This window comes from Lissotriton vulgaris, chromosome 9 (genome assembly GCF_964263255.1).
Source record: "Lissotriton vulgaris chromosome 9, aLisVul1.2, whole genome shotgun sequence".
Taxonomy (NCBI): Eukaryota; Metazoa; Chordata; class Amphibia; order Caudata; family Salamandridae; genus Lissotriton; species Lissotriton vulgaris.
The window spans coordinates 1,196,778,885-1,196,802,461 of NC_141697.1; the positions used below are offsets into that span (position 1 = coordinate 1,196,778,885).

The following is a 23,577-nucleotide window of genomic DNA, read 5'->3' on the forward strand; positions in this document are numbered from 1 at the left end:
AGACTTGTCTCCGCGTGGATCCCTTGGTCTCTCTACCCCGCTCGCCCTCCCTCTCTCTCTCCCCCCAGACGCCTTTCCACGCACAGACAGACACCAACCTCAGAAGAGGATTATGCCCACACCTCACTGTCTGTACCGCAGTGCTACGGCCAGGCAAAACCTAAAAAGGGGATTTGATGAGGGGCAACACTTGGACCAAGATTTCTTTTTTTCACGGGAGCGATCGCTTAGTTTCCTCTACCTGCAAGAATCTTTTGAAGGGTTGTTTTGGAAACTGAAATGTTATCACTAAAAAATGAGACTACGGCTCAGACCTGGTCGATAAGAATTACTTGATAGCTACGGTTTTAAGTTTTAAAATCGTAGCTATCAAGTAATTCTTATTGGCAAGGTCTGAGCCGGAGTCTCATTTTTAAGTGACACAACATCAGTTTCCAAAACAACCCTTCAAAATATTCATACAGTAACTAGTGCAATGGGCTCTAGTGGAAGTTCACGGCCGGTCAGCATTTTTAAGGCAGAACACCCCCCCCCCCTCTCTACCGATTGTTTCAGAACCATGTAATCCGTGCTCTGCGTTTAATTGCGAAGTAATTGTAAGTAACAAACAGGTAAATGTGTATCACCTTCTGTATTTACTTTACGAATACGTCGGAATATGCAAACAATAAAAACCTATTCTGGGCATTAATATACTGAAGGTGCGGTAAGATCATTTAGAGTCAGTCTTGACAGAAAGGAAGGATGTTGCAGTCGAGGAGCCTGCAGGCGTAAAACACCATAGGCTTACCTGCCTTTGAGCTCTATACGTATCTCCGCATCAAAAGAAAGACCCACAGTTACTCCTGCAACTCGTTGGCCAGGCTGGTTAACTCTGCTCCTAGCGCTTTGGCCCAGTGCCTGTGGAGTAAAAGCTTAACATGGGGAGACCCTGTACGTTACAGAGCAGTCAGGGTAGATACAGGGTGTACATTGGATTAGCTAGTCTGCACCTGACCGATGCAAGATCAATTAAACTCTCCGTACCTGGTTGTCGAGGCTCAGCTCCCCCTGGGCCGGCGCTGCACACTCAGCAGGATTTCGTTGCCATCGTCCAAAAATCGGTCCATCTCCACGCGTGTGGCTAGCGCCTCCACAGCCTCCTCCTTACTGCCCGTGAGGCCGAAGTAGTTACGAGCGATGCTTAGAATGAAGTGCTTTCTGGGGTCCTCCATGCTGCCCAGCATCTTTCCAGCTCCAGCATCAGCACATTGGCACAGGCCACAGGAACCGATCACACTGTAGGCCAGACGCGAACTGAGTGCCCAGCCGCTGTCATGGAAACGCGTCATTACAACTAGAGCCGTCACAACAGGCTTCCCAAATGCAATATGAATGAAGAGCGGCCATATTAGGTGTGGGCAAATCTGGCGATTTAACAAGACTTTGACCACACACAAAACAAGCTGCCTTTCACTCGTTAGCCGGCCCGCCATAAGGTATGCCCTGAAGGGTAAATGGGTCAACAATTGATGGTGCATGGATGATTGCACTAGCAACCAAGAGTGGAGTCTGCCCCAGCACTTCAAGACAACAGCCGAGGAGCACGGAGAGGAGCGCTTGCTATCATATGACCCGGAGGGCTCTGGCTAATAGTGGACGGTGGTGAGACCGCGGCGGGAGGGAGGAGGCACGGACAGTGGGCGGGAGGGAGGAGGCACGGACAGTGGGCAGGAGGGAGGAGGCACGGACAACGGGCGGGAGGGCGGGGGATAAACAAGACGAGGTAGGCTCGGATGAACTTAAGAGTTCATAGATAGGTTGGACAGCATCCAACACAGACGGCGGGCGGGAGGCGGCACGGACAGTGGGCGGGAGGAGGCACGGACAGTGGGCGGGAGGACTTCGAGAAGGCACGGACAACAGGACGGCGAGAGGGAGGGTGTGGTGGCGGTACTTAAAAAAAGACCAAGAAACTCCCCCGAATCGCGTCGCAACAGGGGAAACAGTGAAGAACAACCAGGTCTTCCAATGGCTAGCCTCCATTTATGGAGCTAGCCAATGGAAGAGCAGGCGGGACAAAGTCCCCGTACCGTTCTAACAGAAGGATTTCGCCTGCGCGAACGCTGCTGCGCAGCGAACGCCAGGCGAAACCTAAAAAGCTCTATCTGTAGAAAGGAGGAAACTACAGCCTGTGTAGAAGTGTCCAGCATGTACGTTAATATGAAATACGATCTGTGCATAATACTGAAAACACATTTTTTTCCTGTGGCGAGTTGAAAAGTGGGTTTTCCCCATCATATTTTCCAAAGTGGATTTTATTAATTTGATAATGAGAACCGCGCATATCCTTGGAGCGTGGAAGTGGGCATTCTTTGTATAAACACTGCTACATGCATGCTTCTCATTGGGGAGAGGATGTGACGCCAAAACCAGAGCTGCCGAATCTGGAACTAGGAAACCAGGTTCCAGTCTTGGCATCAGCCAAATATACTGTAATTATGGGCAAATCGCTTAATCTCTCCATGCACAAAGAACAAAAAAAACACAACATTACCTCGTTTCTTATAACGGTCTTTGAGGGTTTACAAAAAGCGATACACAGTTTCAAAACAAACCTTTTTTCACAGTTAATTAGGCACTTAGGGCTCAAAATGTGCAATAAGGAATTCGTCCAGTTCTACCAAATGTCCAAAAACAGTACTAACATTTCTTTTAATGAATATATTGCCTATGTATATCTTTGTTTCCATACCAACCATATGTAACCATCCTACTAAAGCATTATCAGTTCATTGGCCTAATCATTCGACCATTCATCCATGTGCTCTTACAGTTATCCATCCATTCAAACATCCATCATTCCACCAACCCATCCAACCTAAACACCACCTCTGTTCCTTAAAAGCTCACATTAGCGGAAGGGGAGGAATAAGGACATGAAGACGGTATAGAAGAGTGCAAACGGATTCAGACTAAAGTGTATTTTCAATGCTCCGCCGGACACCATTAAGAAGATCTCATATGAGCTTTTCCTCTGTAAAAAAGGGGCTGTACACAATCAGGTTGCCTTGTGTTTAAAATAATATTAGCTGAAAGTTGCTGTCATCTCCAGGAGCCGCATTACATAGGTTGCTTACATTTCCAGATTACAGTGCACCAGCACAGTTGCAATTTTTGCTTTGACAACTGGATTAATGTACTGGTGCAAAATGTTATTTTTTTAATTGTTTAGTTTGTGCAAATGTACCCTTTCCCCTTTACAGGGGGTCGCCAATGTTGATTTCAGGTTGCACCAACATCAGTGCAAGCTGTATATTAACTGAAAGTGTTACTGCACATATTACGTTCCTAGATGGTGATGTCAATGATATAGCCATAACAATGCACTTTTTACATACATGTCCATAGGCTATCTAGGGAGCTTCCCTCATGAATACTCTGTGTATACTCCATCATGGATACCAGCTGACAGTCAGACCCCAAAACTGGCTAAGTATACAGATTCCAAGCTACAAGTCACATTCTAGACTCAGGGGGAGTAAAGCACAGCATTCCAAACCACCTAGCATAATTACACTACACAATTCTGTAATTACGACCACATAAATACATACTGCATAAACCCAATCTATACAACATAGCAACCATGCAAATAAACACTCCACACCATGCCATATCATTTCAACCAGCATAATCTCACTCACCACACAAATCAACCCAACACGTTTCAATTCCACACCACATAATGGAAGAAACCACAATACATACCACAATTAGTTAACACCACATAATTCCACATCACATAATAAAAATCAACAGCATGGAATAGAATTAACTCCACCACATAACACTCCAAAACACAAAATACCATACCACAATTCCTCTCCAGAACACTATCCCGCTCCACATAATTACTACCAACATAATTCCACTGCACACCACATACATCCGCCCCAAACACACAAGTAAAAAACATTTACAACACCAATAGCTCAAACTAGTTATCTAAATAATTATTCTACTGCAAACAAACAAGTTAAAAACATTATCATTTACAATGCCAATAGCTCTAACTTTCACAAACGCAAGACCTATTGCATTTCAAATGCTTGTTTGGGGGTGGAGATAGTTTTAGTTAGCTTTTGGCTGTTTAATTTACTAAATGAGGGCCCGCAGTTTTTGGACCGAAACAGTGTTCCAGTAATCTGATCAAGAAAACACAGTATGAGCGCTCAGTTAAAACTATTTGCAATCAAACCGAAAATAAAAGCAACCTCATTCAATACAGTATAGTATATTGGAGACTAAAAATGAGAAAATGCTTACCCCATGAAACACCTTGAGGTGTTGGGACAACAAAATCTAGCAGCAAGACCTTCTTACCCAACTCAGCAGCCTCCTGTAAAATAAAAACACACGTATTTACTTTACTGGTGCGTACTGGCATATGCACTCCTAAGGTTAATTGTCACGTTTTGAAGACACTCAGTAAATTGGGTTTCAGGCCCTAAATCAAAATAGTTTAAATTCCCATAAGAACTTTAAAACATTGCAATATCAAACCAACGATCACACCACTTCAGTGAGAATATGTTAGGTTTGCTTTTTGCACACATACTTATAAGTGTGCACCAGAAATTTGAACACTCATGGGGTGTGGGAGCATAGTTAACATCCACTTTCTTTTTTGAAAAGACAAGGGTTGGTTTCCTCTAAAAAAAAAAACTAACAACTTCAAGGAAAAATTGCAAGACAGCAGTTTTAAGTCTATTTCCATTTTGTAGATAATGGACTAGCAAAGTTCGAGAAGAATGTTGTAACTATAAATTAATTCACTGATGCAAAATGTTGGCATTAAAACAATCTTATTCATGGTGGTTAGTTCTTGTTATCACTGGAAATGTGAACAAAATACACTGAATTGTAGTTAGGAGCTCTCAAGTCAGTAACCCAACGAATGGTCAAAGCCAGGAAGCCTTTATAGAACTTGAAAGCGCCATGTCCGAGGATTAGATGACATACAAACTACACCAACTTCGCATAGGATTTTCTGCTTACAGAAAGTTTTTGGGAAAAATAAAAAGGTTTTATTTGTCAAAATCAAAACTTCAACTTTTTAAAAGGATTTCAAAACTGCTGTGATCACACAAAAATAGTATGAATTTACCACAATAAGCCGTAACTGTGTGATCCAGCCATCATATGAGATATTACGCCACATTGAATTTTAAATAAAATCTTCGCATTCAAATTAGTGATTTGCCATTGAAATTTTTTATGTATTTTAATTTTAAAAGATGTCACATGGCAACCTTGGACAAGGTCATCCTAAGAGGGAAAGCGCTAGCAGTTATTTAGTACCCATTTACCACAGAGGACTAACTATATGAAAAATCAGTCGTGACTCATCGCCGAGGGACAGTACTGTTAAGACCCCACTGAATGAGAGTAAAAGCAAACTAAGCTATTGAGGCTTGTTCCATTCAAACAGACTTTCTACAGCAAGTAGGAGTCATCTAGTGCAGGTTCATGGAATGATCAAAGACTTAAATGTGCGAATACAAATTTTGGAATTGACTCCTCACAAAATGTTCATAATATTGAAGGTTTAAGCAGCACTTTTTCCACAACAACCTGAATGTTACAGTCTTTCAGTCAACAGGATGCTACCCATTTCGAACACTGGATCAGTTAAAATGAAACCCCTTCAATATTATGTAGAAAAACAAAACCATTAACGGACCAGGAGTCTTCTCCATACCATAGAACATGCAAGCCCTCCAGAACCACCACCAATGACAATCAGGTCATAATCATACACCTCTTGGCCTTCATTCAAGAGTTTTTGTAAGGAACCATTTCGATGAGCCTAGAAGAAAAGACAAAAAAAAGACAGTCAATTTTAAGAGTGTTGTGCTCAACACTGAAAGTTGAGCATAATAAATGTCGAACACCGATTTAAGAGCTAAAACTTTTTCAACTGCAGATTATCAAAACATGTTTCACTCGCGAAAACAAGCAGCGGCAGAAGTTGTATTTTGTTAGCATATCACAAAGAAGGATTGAGGCAAACTGGACGTCTTCACTTCTTGAATTGTACTCGAGACCAGACAGACTTGTAGTATACAAAACTGACATGGCAGGAGCGCGGCTGCATTCTGCAACAATTATTCCCTTACTCGATAAAGATCAGTCGAAACTTTTACTTGATGTGGACTCTGAATCATTTAGAACAAGACCCTACTCAAGTTAGCTCCATTGGAAATGTGGTTGTTTTAATTTGGAAGAATAAAGAAACCGAACTGGATTGCAAATTTCTGCAGATATTTGAGGGGATTGGAGTCATGGGGTCAGTTTTTGTAGCAGCCCTTAACTAACCACACCTGCACAAGGTTTCTATACTCCTACACACAGCAGTTTACTTTCATAGGTACCTGGTGAGTTTAAGGTATATCACTAGAAAATGTGATTGTACCTGGACATTGATCTCAACAGGTCTTCTTTCTGGCGCTGTTCTGCAACAGTTTTTGAATCCAGTAATGAAAGTGGTCAAAGCATTCCATGTTACATGGATGGCTGCAAGGCAGCCTTTTGAGTTTGAATTGACAGAGCGAGCTGCAGATGTGTAGCTCATTTACATAACCCGGAATAAGTAAGAAAAGGAGAGAGAAATCCATCCCAAAATGTAAAGAATTTATGCAGCACCAAAAAAAAAAAAAAACTAAAGCTAAAAAGAATGGATGATCGCACATCTTCAGTTCTAGTGATAATACGCCTAGGAGAGCCCAAGACAGATAAAGAGGATTTTGACCAAGTAATCCAATTAGTCTGCAATCGATGTGAAAACTTCCCTGAAACACCTTTTATGTTTTACTGAGACAAGGAAAGAATAAACAATTTTAAGTTGAACAGGTGCATGAGGCAGGAAGAAAAATTGCTGTTGAATGCACTTTCTGATGAATGGGGAGACAGAGTGCTACAGTTACCAGAGGGACAACTGTCTTCAAGGTCTTCAGAATTGACAAGGTACAGGCTAAACATTTATTAGCAAAATGAAGCTGCACGAAAAGGGATTATAGCATGCAGAGGGCGAGAGTAGTGCGCAATTTAACAAGAGTGAATGCTCTAGATAGAAAATGGGAATCTCCTGTTCTTAGATTGTCTGCGGTTATGCAGATCTGGAGACGTTCTTTCCCTACATACTTCTGGGTAAATGCAGTGTTATAGTAACCTTTAAGTTAGCCCACGCTCCATAACGTTTAAAAATAAAAAAGTTGAAATTTTAATTCCAGCTGCACTTTGCAGGGCAGAGGAACACTCAGATCATGCCCATGAGAACAGTGGCAGGTTTGTGCATAGAAAAAGGATGTTGCGCCACTTAAGCTGGACTATAATGTAGTTTGTGCAGTACTATATGTCACATGTCCAGAGGGTGCCTTTGTCAGGGCCTGTGCCACTTCATATTCTTTGAACGTCGACTACTTCACATTTCTGAAGTCCCCGTTTCATAATAAATCAAAAACCTTAGTCAAAATAGAGTAAAGAAGACGTGGCTTTGATGGCCAGTTACCGCTTATGGTATTACATTATGGCTGCATTCATGTAGCATTACGCCGGGGACAATCGTGGTGGGCTAATGCATACACTGCCAGGGTCATTTCATCCACAATATCAGATTTAGTGCCAAGAAATACACAGGTCAGGTTGACATGTTAAGTTATACAACATTTTAGAACAACCATTGTCAAAGTCAATAGACCCATCTATCCTTAGGGACTTACAGGCTGCACAGCAGTAATCCGATTAGTGGGCATATTTTCGATTATGCTCCAGTATCTTTTTGGAAATTACCAGGAGATTTAATGGGAAAACTACACAATAACCCATAACTATCCAGCGTCCCCAGCAGATATATGCTGATAAAGTGGACCTGTAAAATGAATATTACAGGCAAGGACATGTATGAATCCTCGGGGGAAGGAAAGAAGAGCACAACTGGTTATTCTATCAATTGCGTTAAAGTTAAATACTTTTGCCTAAAGCAAGCAGGAGAATGAAACCGCAAATGCTTATTGTATTGTTTGGATACATCAGCATTCTGAGACCTTTTTGTTTCATAACGTAAGGAGCTCGCGGGGGTTCAAATAAGAGCAAGAGCAACAGGTCACAGGTTTGAATGTGGCAGGGCCGACTCCGCTTCTGAGGTTTTAAAGGTCAATAAAATAGATTGCGCTAGGCAAAAGCAGCACGTCTGTTAATCACAGGGCTGATTAAAGTCAGGAGGAGAAAGTTCTACCAAATTATGCGATTGCTAGTTTGTCACGTTAGAAAGCTCCAATCTTTTAACCTAGTTGGAACATTATATTTATGTCTAAAACCAGGGTATGTGGTCACTTGGGATAATAAGGGTTCAATAGAAAGCTACTAAATTAAGGGCCAAAAAAATAAAATAAAAAATTAACGCATAGACAGAAGTGACTCACTTGAGGAACTTACCCTTTTGCAATCTTTCGGTCTCGTCATTTGCACGATGCATGCACTGTCTCACAACCAAGGTGGTCTAAAAGCTGCCAACTGTCACCTCACCCGTAATCTAACCCCAGAAACTACCCAAAAATAAGTCTTGTGTAATCCTAAACTTCAAGGCTCAATGCTTTCCTCGATTTGGCTAGATGAAAATGAACGTAGTTTAATATTTGCTATGAAATATGTCCCTTCTAAACTAAATGGGGAGGTGGAAAAAGGAAGGCTGTGACCAGATTGGAAAAAGTGTTTATGCTTTATTTTATGTATAAAGAAGCTGTCCACACAAAGGGCGCGTGAGGGAAAAAAGCACTAATATACTAACTTTGTCAGCAGTGACAACGGGGAGGAAGGAGATACAGTGACAATGATTCTAATACGCATCGCTGCTGAACTCCATTGTTTTTGAATGCTGCTGCTGCTGGGTATAGCTTCTAGATTGCTATACTTCCTACTAGCTGTTAGCGGTTATACATGAAGAGTGAATGCATACAACATCTCTTGCTCGTGTGTGTTTGTGTGGGGGGGGGGGGGGGGGGAGGGCCGTGAGGAGACTTGAGAACGTTGTATGCTTTTGCTGGATTTATGGCTAAGATCAATCAGCAAAAGTACTAGGTAATGGTTTGTGGACCAAAGAGAACTGAAACTGGTACATGGTCTCTCTAATAGTATCCCTTTTGGAATGCCTAGCTCTGGACAATTCAGACCCATTCCTTGGTTGGGTATCTTAGGAGTAATTTTATGAGTTTGGGAATCCAAGAGTTTTTCCAACTACCCTGACCGAATCCCCTGCATGACTAGAGCCTGGATAAAAATAAATAAAGGTTTTCTAGGATCAGGTGCGGCTTACCCATATGTACAAGGCAGACCAACTTTTCTCTCTGGTTCATTACCATGCTCTATCTCCTAGCCATGAGCTGAAACCTAGCAAATGGATAATTTAGTTTTTATCTGACCAGGTTACGAATGGGGTCTTTGCCCTTTCTTTTAGCCTTTTGTAGGAAGCTGGCTCTGTATATGGTACACCACTGGGTGGTTATATTGTGCATAGTCCAGGAAATCCCCCAGAAATGTACAGGGCTCAGTGCAAACCCAAAGTGCTCGATTTGTTGTAGTGTGGGCGAGCAGTCTTAGACCCAACACAGGAGTGTAACAAATTACTTGTAGACACAATGACCAATAAACGACACGACTCAAAAAGGAGATCATGCCCATGTTATAAAAATAAGTTTCTCAAAATGTTATATTAACAAGATCTTCGCAAAAAGGAAAGTACGTTTTTTAACAAATTCTTTTAAGTTTCAAAAGTGGACACTCAGAATACAAGAATATATTCACCCTTACAAGAAGCCAGTCAAGCCACTGGCACTTAAAATACAAGCTTTGGGGGGGGCGTGGCCAGCAGCATGGCCGACTAGACGTGCCTGCACGGAGCTCCGGCCGAGCCGAACACATATCCGACTACACATATCCCCCAAGATTCAGAAACACCACATGAATGTACTGACGCCCGGGTACCTGGCAAGGGCTGCTGCAGTGGCGATCCGGTGTGGAACTCCCCTGTGCGCCGGTGAAAACGACAGCTCTGATATCTGCTGGCGACCATGATGGCAGCCGCGGCACTCGGCGGAGAGATGCACGCCTGACGACCCGGCGGTGCCCGGTACCGCTGACCAACAGACGGAGGCTCTACAGCCTGCCTGGCTGTCTGGTCGACCCTCACCGTCTCCCCGGGAAGCAGGAGTTGGACCGCGGTGCTCGCCGGCCGCCTTTCCCAAGATGGCAGCCGGCATTATCGGCGGAGGCTGGTGACGACGAGGTGCCCCTGCTGCCCCCACCCGAAACGGGGTGAGACCGGGCCCTGCTTCAGAGACTGCGCGGCAGAAGGGCCAGGGTGAAGGAGGCGGGAACGGGACCTGTGCAGCGCCGGGAGCGGGGCACACCTCGGACACAGCGACCGCCTTTACCAACATGGGGGCCGCGAGGTAGAAGCACCCGGGGGGACGGCGGCAGATTGGAGAGCCGCAGCGGAGCATTGAGGCCTGCCGGGAGTGAGAAGGCCTGGCCTTGCGGTGCTGGAAGCCCCGAAGACTACAGGGGGGCGGAGACGGCCGAGTGGCGCTTCGCAGCCCGCCACACACAACGCTGCACCACATATGCCTGCACCCAGGGCCTGAGGCGACAGGACTCTCGGAGGGGGCTGCCTGAGAGACACAGGTGGCGGAGCCCCCAGCCTGCTGCCCCCCCCCCCCCCGAGACGGGAAGTGAACGGGCCCTAACCCAGTGGCGGTGGGGATGTTGAAATAAACCGCCCGAGAGACACAGGCGGAAGGAGATGCTTTAAAAGTGCTACCACTGTCCCCGACGCACGGCCGAGCCCCTTGGCCACACAGAGGAAGAGGACATATTCCAAGGAGAGCCTGACCCCTGGGCTGCGCAACCATGGGAAAGACACGGTACCCAAAACCACGAGACAGGGCCCAATGGACAACTTTGCGGCCCCGCGTCCTATGGTGGAACAGTCCGTGCAGCCGGGCGCCCGCAATGATACGGCCATGTTGCTGGAGGCCATACAGGCGTCTAGAACGGACATCCAAGCATCACGAGCAGCTTTGTAAACAAAAATTGGAGAGGTAGGGTCAGAGGTAACGCTACTGCGGCAGGATTTCAGGAACTTGACCGACAGGGTCACAGCGGCCGAATCGAAACTGACCGACAACGAGGAATCGATTACGACGCTTAAGACAGACATGGCGGAGCTGCAGGCCTCTCACCGTCAACTACTGTGGAAGGTAGATGATGCCGAAAATAGGTCAAGGCGGAACAACCTACGCTTTGTGGGCTTTAGGGAAGGAATTGAGGAAAAGAGTATGACTGCCTTCCTCCTCGACTGGCTGAAAACCACCTTCCTGACGGCGCGGTTCTCTCCGTGCTTCATCATCGAGAGGGCACTCCTGGCCAGACCACCGGAGGGAGCCAGACCGAGACCAGTTATAGCGCGGTTCCTGAACTTTGCCGATCGTGATCTGATCCTGCGTGAAGCCAGGAAAATGGGAGAGATCCGCTTTGAAAATACTACCATAATGATCTTCCCGGACTACAGTCAGGAAGTCTCAAAACAGCGCCGCTCCTTTGACGCTGTAAAGGCAAGACTGAGGTCCCTCAAAATTCAGTACATGCTCCTTTTCCCGGCCAAACTCAAGGTCATCTATCAAGACAAATCAGTTTTTTTTGCGCACCTGGATGATGCGTGGCAGTGGAGCGCCCCATCCTGAATAGTAGAGAAGCAGGACAGGTTGCTGCGAGAACGACCGAGGTGGGAGAGGCCGAAGCCTCAGCGACGGAGAACGCAAAAGACTCAGAAGACACCGGCGATGCCCTATAGGCCACGAGGCATGCAGGACAGGGGAAGAGGCAGATCGATGTCTCCGGGGAACGACTGTGGCAGGCTCGAGGTTCAGTTGCCTGAGGAATGGAATCCGTTCTGAAGCAGGATATGGAGGAATCGGAGGGCCGCGCGTCCGGTGGAGAGGAGGAGGACAGTAGGAGTGATTCGTTGCACCCGCTGGCCAAAGAAATACAGCAGCTAGAGCAAGACTCTACAGGTCAAGGGCTGCATATGGACACACAAGACTCACTATCATGAACTATGGTGCACGGAGATTGGGAAGAGATGGCGGTTCGGCGATGCGGAGCAAGCAAGTTGACACCCCCCCCCCCCCCCCTTCTGTTCTTTGTGTTCTTAGTGCTGGTTATTGTTTAATACGGGTGGGATGTGTGGGAGGGCGACAGGCCTTCTCCCGTGGATAGTTCAATCCCAGATAGGGATGCGACTGGAAGGGGAGGGAGGTGGGGAGGGGGGTGTGGGGTGAAAGGGATTCCATTTTACCTCATGTTGGGGTTGTTGAGGGAAACGGGGGGGGAGGGGGGGGGAGTTCATCAGAAAACAGCAGGGCTATGCTAGCCCATACCTGGGGTCTATCCTACTCCAAGGTCCCGCTCGGGGGGTGGGGGGGATGCTGTGATGCAAGATGGCAAGTACACTAGATACTCCACACAGAACTGACTCAGGGGTCACGGTGCTGACATGGAATGTGAACGGCTTAGGGTCCAAAATTGAGAGGACTGGTTACAGCCTACCTCAAGAGACTGGCACCTGATATTATCCTCCTCCAGGAAACCCACCTAAAGGGGAATCACTGCGCATTCATAGCAAGGGGGCGATCCACTGTCCTAGAGCATGCAGGCTACACAACGGACTCCAGGGGGGCTGTGATTCTCATAAACAAAGCAGTGCCATTCACGGTTACACACACCTGGCTAGACCCGCAGGGCACATATGTGGGGGTTCAGGGGATGTGGAACAGACGTAGATACACAATATTGTCAGTGTATGCCCCACCTAAGCTACAGTCACGCACACTAAAGGCAGTCTCCGCCATCTTGCTGGACACGGCTGACACCACGCAAGTAGTGGGAGGGGATTTTAATGATGTGATGTGCACCATGCAAGATAGATCGGGGTCACCGCACGCAGGGGGACACACAACAGCCTTAGCACGGCTCATGACTACCATAGGCCTCACTGATGTGTGGAGATGGCTTCATCCTACACAAGAAGCATATTCATTTTACTCTGGGGCACACAAGGTTTTCTCCAGGTTAGATTAGGTTTTCGTATCCCGACAGGAGATCGCGGCGGGAGACCTAGCGGAATACAAGGCGAGAGGGATCTCTGATCACTCCCCGCTATATGTCCACTTGGGGCGGGTGAAGGGAGTCAGGAGGGCGCAATGGAGATTAACGGCGTGGGACATTCAAACGCCGGAAATACTCGGGGGCGTGCGGGCGGACATTCGGGTCTACATGGCTGAAAATGAGGGTTCAGTGGACTCCGGAGCTACCCTCTGGGAGGCGATGAAACCAGTGCTCCGTGACCGCATCCAGAGTAGGCTGGGAGAGGCCAGGCGGGCACAACAGGGCTAGATAGCGAGTGAAGAGGCGAATGTCCTGACCTTGGAAACGGAGTACCTCCAGCAGAAAGAGGAGGTGCGCCTTAGAAGACTGCTTGACACGCAGAGACACTATAGGGAATTGGCCACAGACGAGGCACGCACCCAGGCTCTGGCGACACTACACAGGCTATATGATGTAGGCGATAAGTCGGGTAAACTTTTAGCTTGGCTGAGCAGGAAGGAGCGGGCGTCGCGGTGGGTGGATCAGGTCCAGTTAGCGGGAGACAGGAGGGTGACCACTGATGAGGGCATAGCGGAAGCCTTTGCGTCCTACTATGAGGACTTCTACCGGGCCAGGGACCTGGGCGACAGTGGGGACGCCCAACAATACCTGGGCGACATGGAGGTGCCTACCCTATCCACAGAAGCTAGTGTGGCCTTAGAGGCGGACTTAACCCTGGAGGAGTTATCGGAAGCCATAGCGGCGCTGAAGCCAGGGAAGGCTCCGGGGCCGAATGGCTTCCCGGCGGAATTCTTTAGACGAACTGCAGACTTACTGCAGCGGCACATGAAGGCCCTATTTACCAAATCATACCGGGCGGGGAGTCTCCCTCCTGACTTAGACCTGGCCATCATTGTGCCAATTTACAAAGAGGGGAAACCTAGAGATGCCTGCTCCTTCTACCGCCCAATCTCATTGCTAAATATAGAGACAAAAATTCTGGCCACAGTCCTGGCTCGTGGCATGCGACAGGTCATCACTGAGTTAGTGCATATGGACCAATCCGGCTTTCTTCCTGATAGGGCGACTAAACTAAACCTCCGTCGCACCCACAACTGGCTGCAAGAGGTCTCTAAGAGAAGTGAACCCCACTGATTCCTCTCCCTGGATGCGGAGAAGTCATTCGACGCAGTCCACTGGCCTTTCCTGATGGAGACCCTCCGACGGTTTGGGCCCGGACCCAAGTACTTGAAATGGGTACAACTCCTCTACTCAGACCAGAGAGCGAGAGTACGGGTTAATGGGAGGCTGTCCCGCGAGTTCCCTATCGGGCGGGGCACGCGACAGGGCTGTCCACTGTCCCCCCTCTTCACCCTCACCATCGAGATTCTAGCGATCAGAATCAGGCAGAACCAGACAGTCAAAGGTTTTACATGGGGGGACTCAGTTGCCACACAGGAAAAAATATCCCTGTATGCCGACGACGTACTATTGTTCGTGACAGACCCAGACACGACTATCCCAGCACTGTTCAGAGAGCTCGACGACTTTGGGGCGCGAGCAGGACACACAAATTGGCACAAATCAATCCTCTACGATCCACAAGGCAAGGAGAGGGGAGCCTGCCTGCCAGAGTCACTTATACACACTAAAGACGGCTTCCAATACCTAGGAATCTTTATAACACTAGACAGGACACGCTCTTTCACTACCAACTTAGCCCGCATAATGCTGGAGGCCACGGCTGAGATGGACAGGTGGAGACAGCTCCCGCTCACCATACTGGGGCGTGCTGCACTATATAAAATGGTCATCCTCCCCAAGTTTCTATATGCACTCCAGAACGAGTATTATCCTTTGCCAAATAAGACCCTGGATACAATCCACGCTGACCTGCGCGCCTTCCTGTGGCTGGGGAAACAGCCGAGAGTGGCGCTCTCCACCCTACAGCGCCATCAGTACAGTGGGGGGATTTCGCTCCCCATCCTAGAGGCATACTACTGGGCGGAACATCTCGCCCCAATTAACGAATGGCTGCACACGGCAGCCGACCACCCTACCTATGCCCTGGAAAGGTCTAAATGGTCGAGTAAAACTATACTGCACTATCTCTATGGGGAAACGGTGGGACAGCAGTTCCTCCCTGCCACCAGGATTACGTTAACGGCTTGGTATAGGGCATCCAAAAGAATGGGCTGGGAAAAAAGGCCCACTAGACAGACACCACTCTGGTGCTGCAAATGGTTGGGAGAGCTCCATAAACTGAAAGGCTTTAGAAGGTGGGACGACATTGGCATCTCCACAGTGGGGGACGTGATAGCAAGGGGAGACCTGAAAACATTCCAAGCACTCCAAGACGAATTTGGCCTGCTCAACACCCAATATTACAAATACGCTCAACTGAAACACGCATGGAGGGCACAAAACATTACACTCTCGGACCTTCCAGAATATGCTCCATTAGAGGGTAGACTACTGCAGGAACAGATCGGGAGGGGGGCGGTGTCCCTCGCATATAAAACCTTGACCAACAACATGCTAGGGGATCTGCAGGGCCTACGAGTCAAATGGGAGGCAGATGTGGGTAACATGGAGGATCTAGACTAAGCTCTCCCTCATGCATCCACGGGAGGTGGCAATCAAGTCGAGGCTCCGTCTCATTCAATTTAAGGTGCTGCACAGATCATACTTTGACAGGGTGAGACTATTTAGAATGGGCAGAGTACCTGACACGACATGCCTTAGATGCCGCCAGTAGAGTACGGATTTCTTCCACATAATCTGGGGATGTGCAGTCATCCAAGAATACTGGGAGGGTGTGTTCCTGGAACTAGGGGAGGTACTGGGGCGGACCTTCCGCGAGACCCTAGATTAGCACTGTTGGGCACGACCACAGAAGTAGACCTACCCCGCCCCTTGATCATCTTTCTGGTATTAGCGCTAGTAGTGGCAAAACGAGATATCGCACGGCGCTGGGGGGCGCCTGAAAAACCAGACATGGAGGAATGGAGGCGTGGACTGGATCTGTACATGGCGGCGGAGAGAGTGACCTACAAAGCCAGGGGATGCCCCAAAAAGTTTCGGAGGGTGTGGGCTAAGTGGAGGCAATACCATGGACTAGAATGAGACATTGTGAACTGGCAACGTGAGGCCTATGGAACCCTGGTCAGGATAGACTAGACGCCGGGATTGCATGCTTGATAACTGTATACCTTACTGCCCAGTTCCTACGCAAGGGACTGACAGGAAAACTTGAGCAGGGGGAGTGGAGACCGGGAAGGGGCGATGGGAGGGAGAGGGTAGAGACCTGCTGTTTTACGGGACGTTTCTGGTTTATTGTTTTCTCTTTCTGTGGCTTGTTCAAAAGCAAGAGTTCTTCTATTGAGGGGTATTATGTCCAACAACATCAGAAAAGTTGCGTGACTGACGGCTAGAGCGGAATGTTGACGCTCTACCGTGTGCTGATCCTTTGCATGTGTGATCCTTCTGAGGCAATAGAAAGAATTTATAAAAAGAAAGAAAAAAAAATACAAGCTTTGGCAAAACAGGTCTGAATTTTCTATATAATAAAGGAGGCAAGCGCTGGCCAGATCAGACTTAAAAAATATATATATATTTAAAGCGGGTGTGTGGCAGGCATCATGGATCAGGAAGAAAGCTTATTAACACAAACCTAGGGAAAGGTGGGGTGGGGGGGAAGACAATGCCAATGGGATAGAGAAATAAGGAAAATGGGAGTGGGAGAGGCAACAAACACAATGAGAGGGACAGAGGGACAGGACAACGGGAGCAAGCCAACACAGACAACAGAAATAAGGGTGGTGGAGGGCAGACAAACAGGAGAAACGGAGTGGAGAGAAGCACAGAAGGGAGACAACTTAAAACCAGATACACTATGTACAGCGCTTAAACGCAAAGAAGCACTTAAGGGAGACAGCCTGCAAACACATGCATTTTTATAAGTTCAACAAAAACAAGGAGAAAAAAATGAGCAGCCAAAACACGAGCGATGGAAAGGCACAAGTACTTGGATCATGTTCCAGGAGAGGGCCAAACAATAAAATGAGAAGCAAGTACGCGACGATGAAGGCAACAAAAGGTAAGAATGGGCACGCTGTAAGCCCACAGTATTGATGCAAAGGGTCTCGTAAGCATCCAAGAGCTAGAAAGGAGGCAAAATTTCTGCAACTCGCAGAGAAGCTCACAGCAGGTCGGAGGGTAAATTACAATTTTTCCAGTCTTACCAAGGCAACACCTAACCTTTAACTTTCTATTCAAGATAAGAACTGTGTTGAGTAAGACATTCGGCTACACATACCAAGTGATAGCATATGCAAACGGAGAAAAGCCATTAAGCAAATACCTTCTGCATGACCAAGAAAACCATGACTGCATAAAAAAGTAACTGCACAAAAGATAAATAAACTAGATGTTCTGTTGCCCTTAGAGAACATTTTCGCTTGAGGAACTCGTCAAAGTTCAAAACCGTGTTGCCCCATCTAAGAGAATTTTCACATACAAGTAGTTTTTCCCATCTTTCCGTCACTTTCATCTAGATCATTTTTAGCTACAGGTATAACAGGGCAGTAGAGGAGAGAAAATGATCTTACCTATTATCTTTTAAGGCCCTAAGCTAGTGTTAGGATGGTTAGTATCCAGTCCACATTCTGTGGGAAACAGAGAAATTGTCCGCTCTGTCCAACATACATTTGACCACAACCACATTTACAGAATCCAAGCCGTTCTTTAGCAGAGAACAGTACTGTAGGAATGTTGAGAATTTATGTGGCAAGAAATACACAAATGCAAGGAAATGGTGCACAGACTACACTGCTTTTGTCAAGTTGTGCAGTGCAAGTCCGTAAGCAGTCCTGAACATAAGTGGTCTCATCAGCTTGCAATAACCATGTCAACCATTCAGAGTAACTATAAGCAATCTGCTTATTTGGTGTAATTCCTTTTAAAGCACCACCTGCCACCACAGACAGCACTATTATCCCCTTCACTGCGGCGGCTATTCCGCCGCAGTGCTAAGTGGCAAGGCGGAAATGCGGCGGGCGCATGCTGGTGAGGGAACCCTCCGTCACCAGAGTCGGTTGCGCTGTGTCACGTTTTAGGCGCTTCAAGAGAGACTACATCTCCCAGAATGCTTGCTATGTAGTCTGTTCTTGCTTTCTTCTTCCTTTCCCCTTCCTGCTTTCTATATCTGTATCCCTCAGTAAGCCCTCGGTGCTTGTCACCTGTGGTGTTGCCTTTCACTTGTGCTTTTCTGACCTGGACCCTTGTTTACGGAGTACGGCGTTACTCTGTTCTTTGGATATTGTCAACTGAATTCGCGCTGTGGAGCCGCGCTAGAGGGTTGCGCCTTTGTTTCCGCGGCGTTTGGTGACCTTTAACCCCCTCCGGGAGCCGCACTGTGAGAGCGGAGTCAGAGGCTCTCTATTATCGCGGATGCATAGACTCTGATCTTGGATCATTTACCGTGATATTCCAGACGTATTCGGACTTTGGCTAACGGAGTGCTAGCATAAAAAGCATACCTTCTGCTCTTCTATTTTTGTTTATTTATGTATCCTTGTTTTTGGGGCTTGGCATTCGGCTGAACATTTTGGATTCCTCAGAGCTGTTGAGAAGCTCGGATTTGTTTCTTGGAGAACATCTAGAGCAAGTCATTGCCTTTCGTGTTCCACTCAGCTGAACAGGCAGAGACTACATTGAAGAAGATAAGTAACCTTTCACATATGACTGAGCTTCATTACTAATAAAGAACCTATCTTTCCAGAACTGGGGTTCTTGGGCAGTTCCCAGTTTTGTTTGCCATTTACTTTATTATTTCCTGTTTTGCCCTTTTCTGATTGGATGATTGTGGCAGCCTTATTAAGTAAGTGAGTTTCTACACATTCATGTATACTTGATATTGTAATCCAGGGAGGAGTGCAATTATTCGTGTCCTTGTGTCTCTATGCAGGAACCACAATACAGATCCAACGTATGGGGTCTCTCCTGTTGTCGAGCCCTGTAGATGGTGTATGGCTGCCAGTCCTATGTTTTATTTATCCACTTTTCCCCTTCCCTGGGTGAGGTCCTCATAGGGGAGTGTTTATATAAGACTCACTTGAGGTGCCATTCCCAGGGAGGAGAGAAATTAGCAACTACATCGCTCCTGCTGTACCTGAAAGGTTAGTCAATCTGCATGTTGTTGTGACACGCTGTGCTTATGACGGAGCGGTTCTGTCATGCCCCGCCCGCTCAATAGAACGCACTGCGCAGGAGTGGCGGGCGGGCCATGACGGAACCGCTCCGTCATCAGCACAGCGCCACCGCGGCTGATGACGGAGCGGTTCCGTCATCAGCAGGGGAGGGGTTAAGGATAGAAGGTTAACATCTACAAACAGATAATTAATTTGTCCAAACAAAAGCTCATTCTACGACAAAGCAGATACAATAGGAGCAAAAGAATTGACATATTCTGAGTTTGGAACGCACAACTACTATTCAGAGCATATTTTTTAATTCTAAAGTGCACTATTGCACTTAATCACCCTTCAAGAAGCATGAAAAAAAGCATCCGCCACATGGCCATTGAAGAACAAGGTGCCCATCACTGAGGAGTTGGTGCCAAGTGTCTACATCACTCAAACAAGTGTGGTTTAAATTACCTTTTAAACAATTCTTGCAAGTATATTTTAGTTTCCAATCTAAAGTACTACTGTAAGTGGAACACAGCCAGAATAAGCTAAATAATTTGGGACTATTTGACACCCAGGTTGCAATTTCATTCAACATCAAACAATTGGATGATCATTTCCCAATTTGCCACAGGTCAAGCGTTATTCAGTTTAAACCTTCACATATTAGGCATTAAATAAACGTTTCCAAACTAAGAAAGTCAAACAAAGAAGCGCCAGGACAGGCGTGTACACATCTGTCGTACATAAAGCAAAAACTACTGATACAAGCTTCTAAAGAGATCCAAGTGGATACCCATCTTAAAAAAATATTAAAAAAATTCTGGAGTGTTTTTCCAATGTGTGGTGTACAACTTCATGCGTATTCAAATACATGCTTTGCAGGGAGTGTTTGCAAATACATCATAACTGCCCACAACCATGTCTTGCAATAACATTTGAAGCAATGTAAGAGCACATGCATTTACAGGGAAGGATCGGAGATTGTGCAGCAAATGTCTTAAAGTAACTTTGCACTGACATCTATTGTTATCTTGTCACGTGAAGTTAATATCCACTTTACATGCGGTTGCTACATAAAACGTTCAGGAACAAACCAGTACAATGAGAGAAATTAGAACACTTGCCTCAGTCCTGGATTTTTCCAGAAACCCAGTCAACATTAAGGACCCTGCATCACTGGGACCCAGCTCAATCTGTACAACAGTAACCTGGCATTCCTTAACATGTGCAAGTGGTTCTTGGCTACATTCTGTAACTGTTCACATTGCAGTTCTTTGGACCCACACTAAACACCTGCAGCTGGTCTGCACACAAGCTCAAGTATAGCTTCAGTGTTTAGAATTTTTTTTTTTTACGTTTGCACTGTTTCTCAGACTAGTATATGTGAAAATCGGTACCAGTCAAGATTCTAGCGAAGATCCAGTTCAAATTGTAAAGTGGTAATTTCAGTGTTCAGAAATATTAGACACAGAGCTGCAAGAGTTTAAACTGCAAAGAACAAACTACATCCACAGTATCCTGAAAAAGTGGCTGCCAATGCCATTCCTAAACTCAGATCTGGCCTCAGTTTTTTAGGTTTCTCCTGCACAGCGATTGAGAAATCTTTTGTAAATAAAACAAGCAGTAGTAAATAGGTCTATAGCTATTGGCTTTATCGGTGGGGTGGTCAGAGAGGGAGATTGGGGTGGAGAGCAATACTTTTTTAATCCAAGGATATGACATAGCGCTTATTAAAAGCAAAATGAGGAAGGTCCGGGAGAGGAAGCGAGTGGGGTGAATAAGTAGTGTAAAGAGCGGAGAGTCCGGGAAGCTGCATCTGAATTGGTCAAGGAGGCCTTAGATAATAGAGCAGAAATGGACAACCTAATGGTTGAGCTAGTAGTGGGGACTGATGACACAAAAAAAAAACCTCTGCTGAAAATACACACTAAAATTAAACAGGACTAATTTGAAATCGGGAAAAGCCGGATTACAAGAAAGTGCCATAAAGAAAAACAAGGAGATATTGGGTAAAAAAAAGGAATGTGTATTTAATTATACATACAACTGTAAAAGTGAGCAATTAACTTTACAGTAGTGTCTACAGATTAACCCGTGATAACACCAAAATGTGGGTATGTAAAAGGCTTAAAAACACAACCGCAGATGAGTAAACATAGCAAAAAGAATTCTATAAATAAAAAAAATGGAGAAGCTGTCTCGCACAATACCAGTGCGAGACAACGGAGGGAAACTAATCAAAGCAAATCAATCTATACTTGGTTCATGCACCACGGAAAGAAAGGAACACAAAGCAGGCGCTGCCCAATGAGAAGGCAGCAAAGAAGAGACAAGGATGCCAACAAATGGTAAGCTATGGCCGGGTTCATAGCTCATTTTTTGACATGTGTATTCTCCGGCAGGATCGGCCTAAACAAAAAAAAAAAAACAAAAAAAAACCTTCAAAAGGGTCCATTGCTTACCTATTTGTTGGTTTTCTTATCCCTCTTATTTCTTTGCTTTCCATTGTATAATGCGGGTGACTTCCTGTTGGTTTCTTGTCTCCCTTTGTATTTTCTCTGTCGCGTGTAGAAGTACCTCTTCCTTTTGGGGTGTCCATCCATTGCTTTTGTTGCTGTATGTATTTTCTCTGTAGCGTGTAGAAGTACCTCTCCCTTTTGGGGTGTCCATCCATTGCTTTTGTTGCTGTAGCTACTTTTTTCTTTGCAAGCAAGAACTTTAATACTGCATGTTTTTTCCCCCATAGCACTGCTTTTTCACTGCACTGTATTTATTAGGGGTGGGTGGAATTTACATAGTCATGTTACGCAAAGCTCTGCAAAATAGTAAAAAATCTCTGCGAGCACGCAAAAGTTACGCGAACACACAGAATTGCTTGCTCCGCCTGTTCACAATGCTTTTTTCCTTTTCGCGAACACGGTTTGCATGCTCGGGGAGAAATCTCACACGCATTTTGAAAACCCGAACACGCAAAAAATTCAGCGAAGCCGCGCATTGTGGAATTTTTGCCAAATCCGCATAATGCGAAATTACCCAAATTCCACGAGCTGAATGGAATTTACCGACCAGGCCTAGGATTTATGCTATAATACTTAAGGTTTCGCCTACACATCGCTTGTAAATCTATTGCTTTTAATGAAAAATGTAAACGGGCTTATATCCCATCTCTTCTCTTTCCAGTTTTGCCTCATTCTGCTTTTTCATCTTGTAGCACATTTATATAGGGCAATATATCACCCAGAGATTGGTGATATGCCAGAGATCACAGGATGTTGGCCGTGGAGACTAACTGGGATCCCCAGGTCTCGAGTAAGCAGCTCTGGTGGTGTGCCACACGGTCTCTACTCTGGTGATACTTGAGGGAGCCCTTTCCTTTGTCCCAAACGGTGATTTATAAAAACAGCTTATAATGCATGACAAAGGCGAAACTTCTATCTGTGCTTATTCGTACTTTTAGGATTTCTGCCAGTTTTACAGACTTTCTTGCGAGCCAACAGTATTTTTTTTCTTTCAGCCATCCATGCTGGAATCAAGCCTGGTTTTCATGTGTTCATGTTAGCAGGGAGACCCGGCATGGTTAAGCTGGGTATGTTACATCTCCCTCCTCACAGCATCCAGCTGCTTGGAGGTCAGACATTTTCATGAAATTATCTCTGGTGTTTGCAGACATCCTGTGATCCTGCATGGGGGAGGTTATGAGACAATGGTCACTGAAAGTATTGGTCATATGCTCAGAAATAGTGCCTGGTGATGAGGGCAGCTGCAGTTTTTCTGCAATAGGAAGAGTGAACTCCCAGTTGGTGCTGGACTGCTTTTTAAAGTCCTTCAGAAAACCTATTCTTTTGCAGAGAGGTCACTGGTAACAACAGTAAATAACAGCACTATGAAGTGGTCAACGCTAGCCGCGTCATCACGCCGCTTTTCCCCCTTCACTTTAAGCCATGTTGCAAAGCTACTTGTGCTGCTGTGCAAATAACAAAAAGCACACTGACAAAGCCAATAGAGCTTGCATAGACAAAACCTATTGACTTGGCCAAGGCATTTTTTGGGAGGGACTGAATTGGGTTGCAAAGCTACAGAAGAGAATATGACATTTGCAGCAATGTAAAGTAGAATAGGGACCACTTGATGGTCTGTGACTACTTAGAAAATTAAATATTAAGACTTAAAGCGCATATAAATAAAGCAAAATGTAAAACTGAAG

At 46.0% G+C, this 23,577-nt stretch overlaps 1 protein-coding gene across 2 annotated transcripts in view; it reads right to left on the bottom strand.

The window, feature by feature from the left end:
- Window positions 1–23,577, bottom strand: part of LOC147693029 (thioredoxin reductase 1, cytoplasmic-like) — a 154,759-nt gene that overhangs the window by 115,313 nt on the left and 15,869 nt on the right. For both annotated transcript variants that reach the window (XM_086939275.1, XM_086939274.1), the window contains exons 4-5: window positions 5,744–5,851; window positions 4,309–4,381 (exon numbers count right to left, since the gene is read on the bottom strand). In XM_086939275.1, the coding sequence (XP_086795401.1) occupies window positions 4,309–4,381; window positions 5,744–5,851 (181 nt within the window). The remainder of the gene's footprint in view (window positions 1–4,308; window positions 4,382–5,743; window positions 5,852–23,577) is intronic.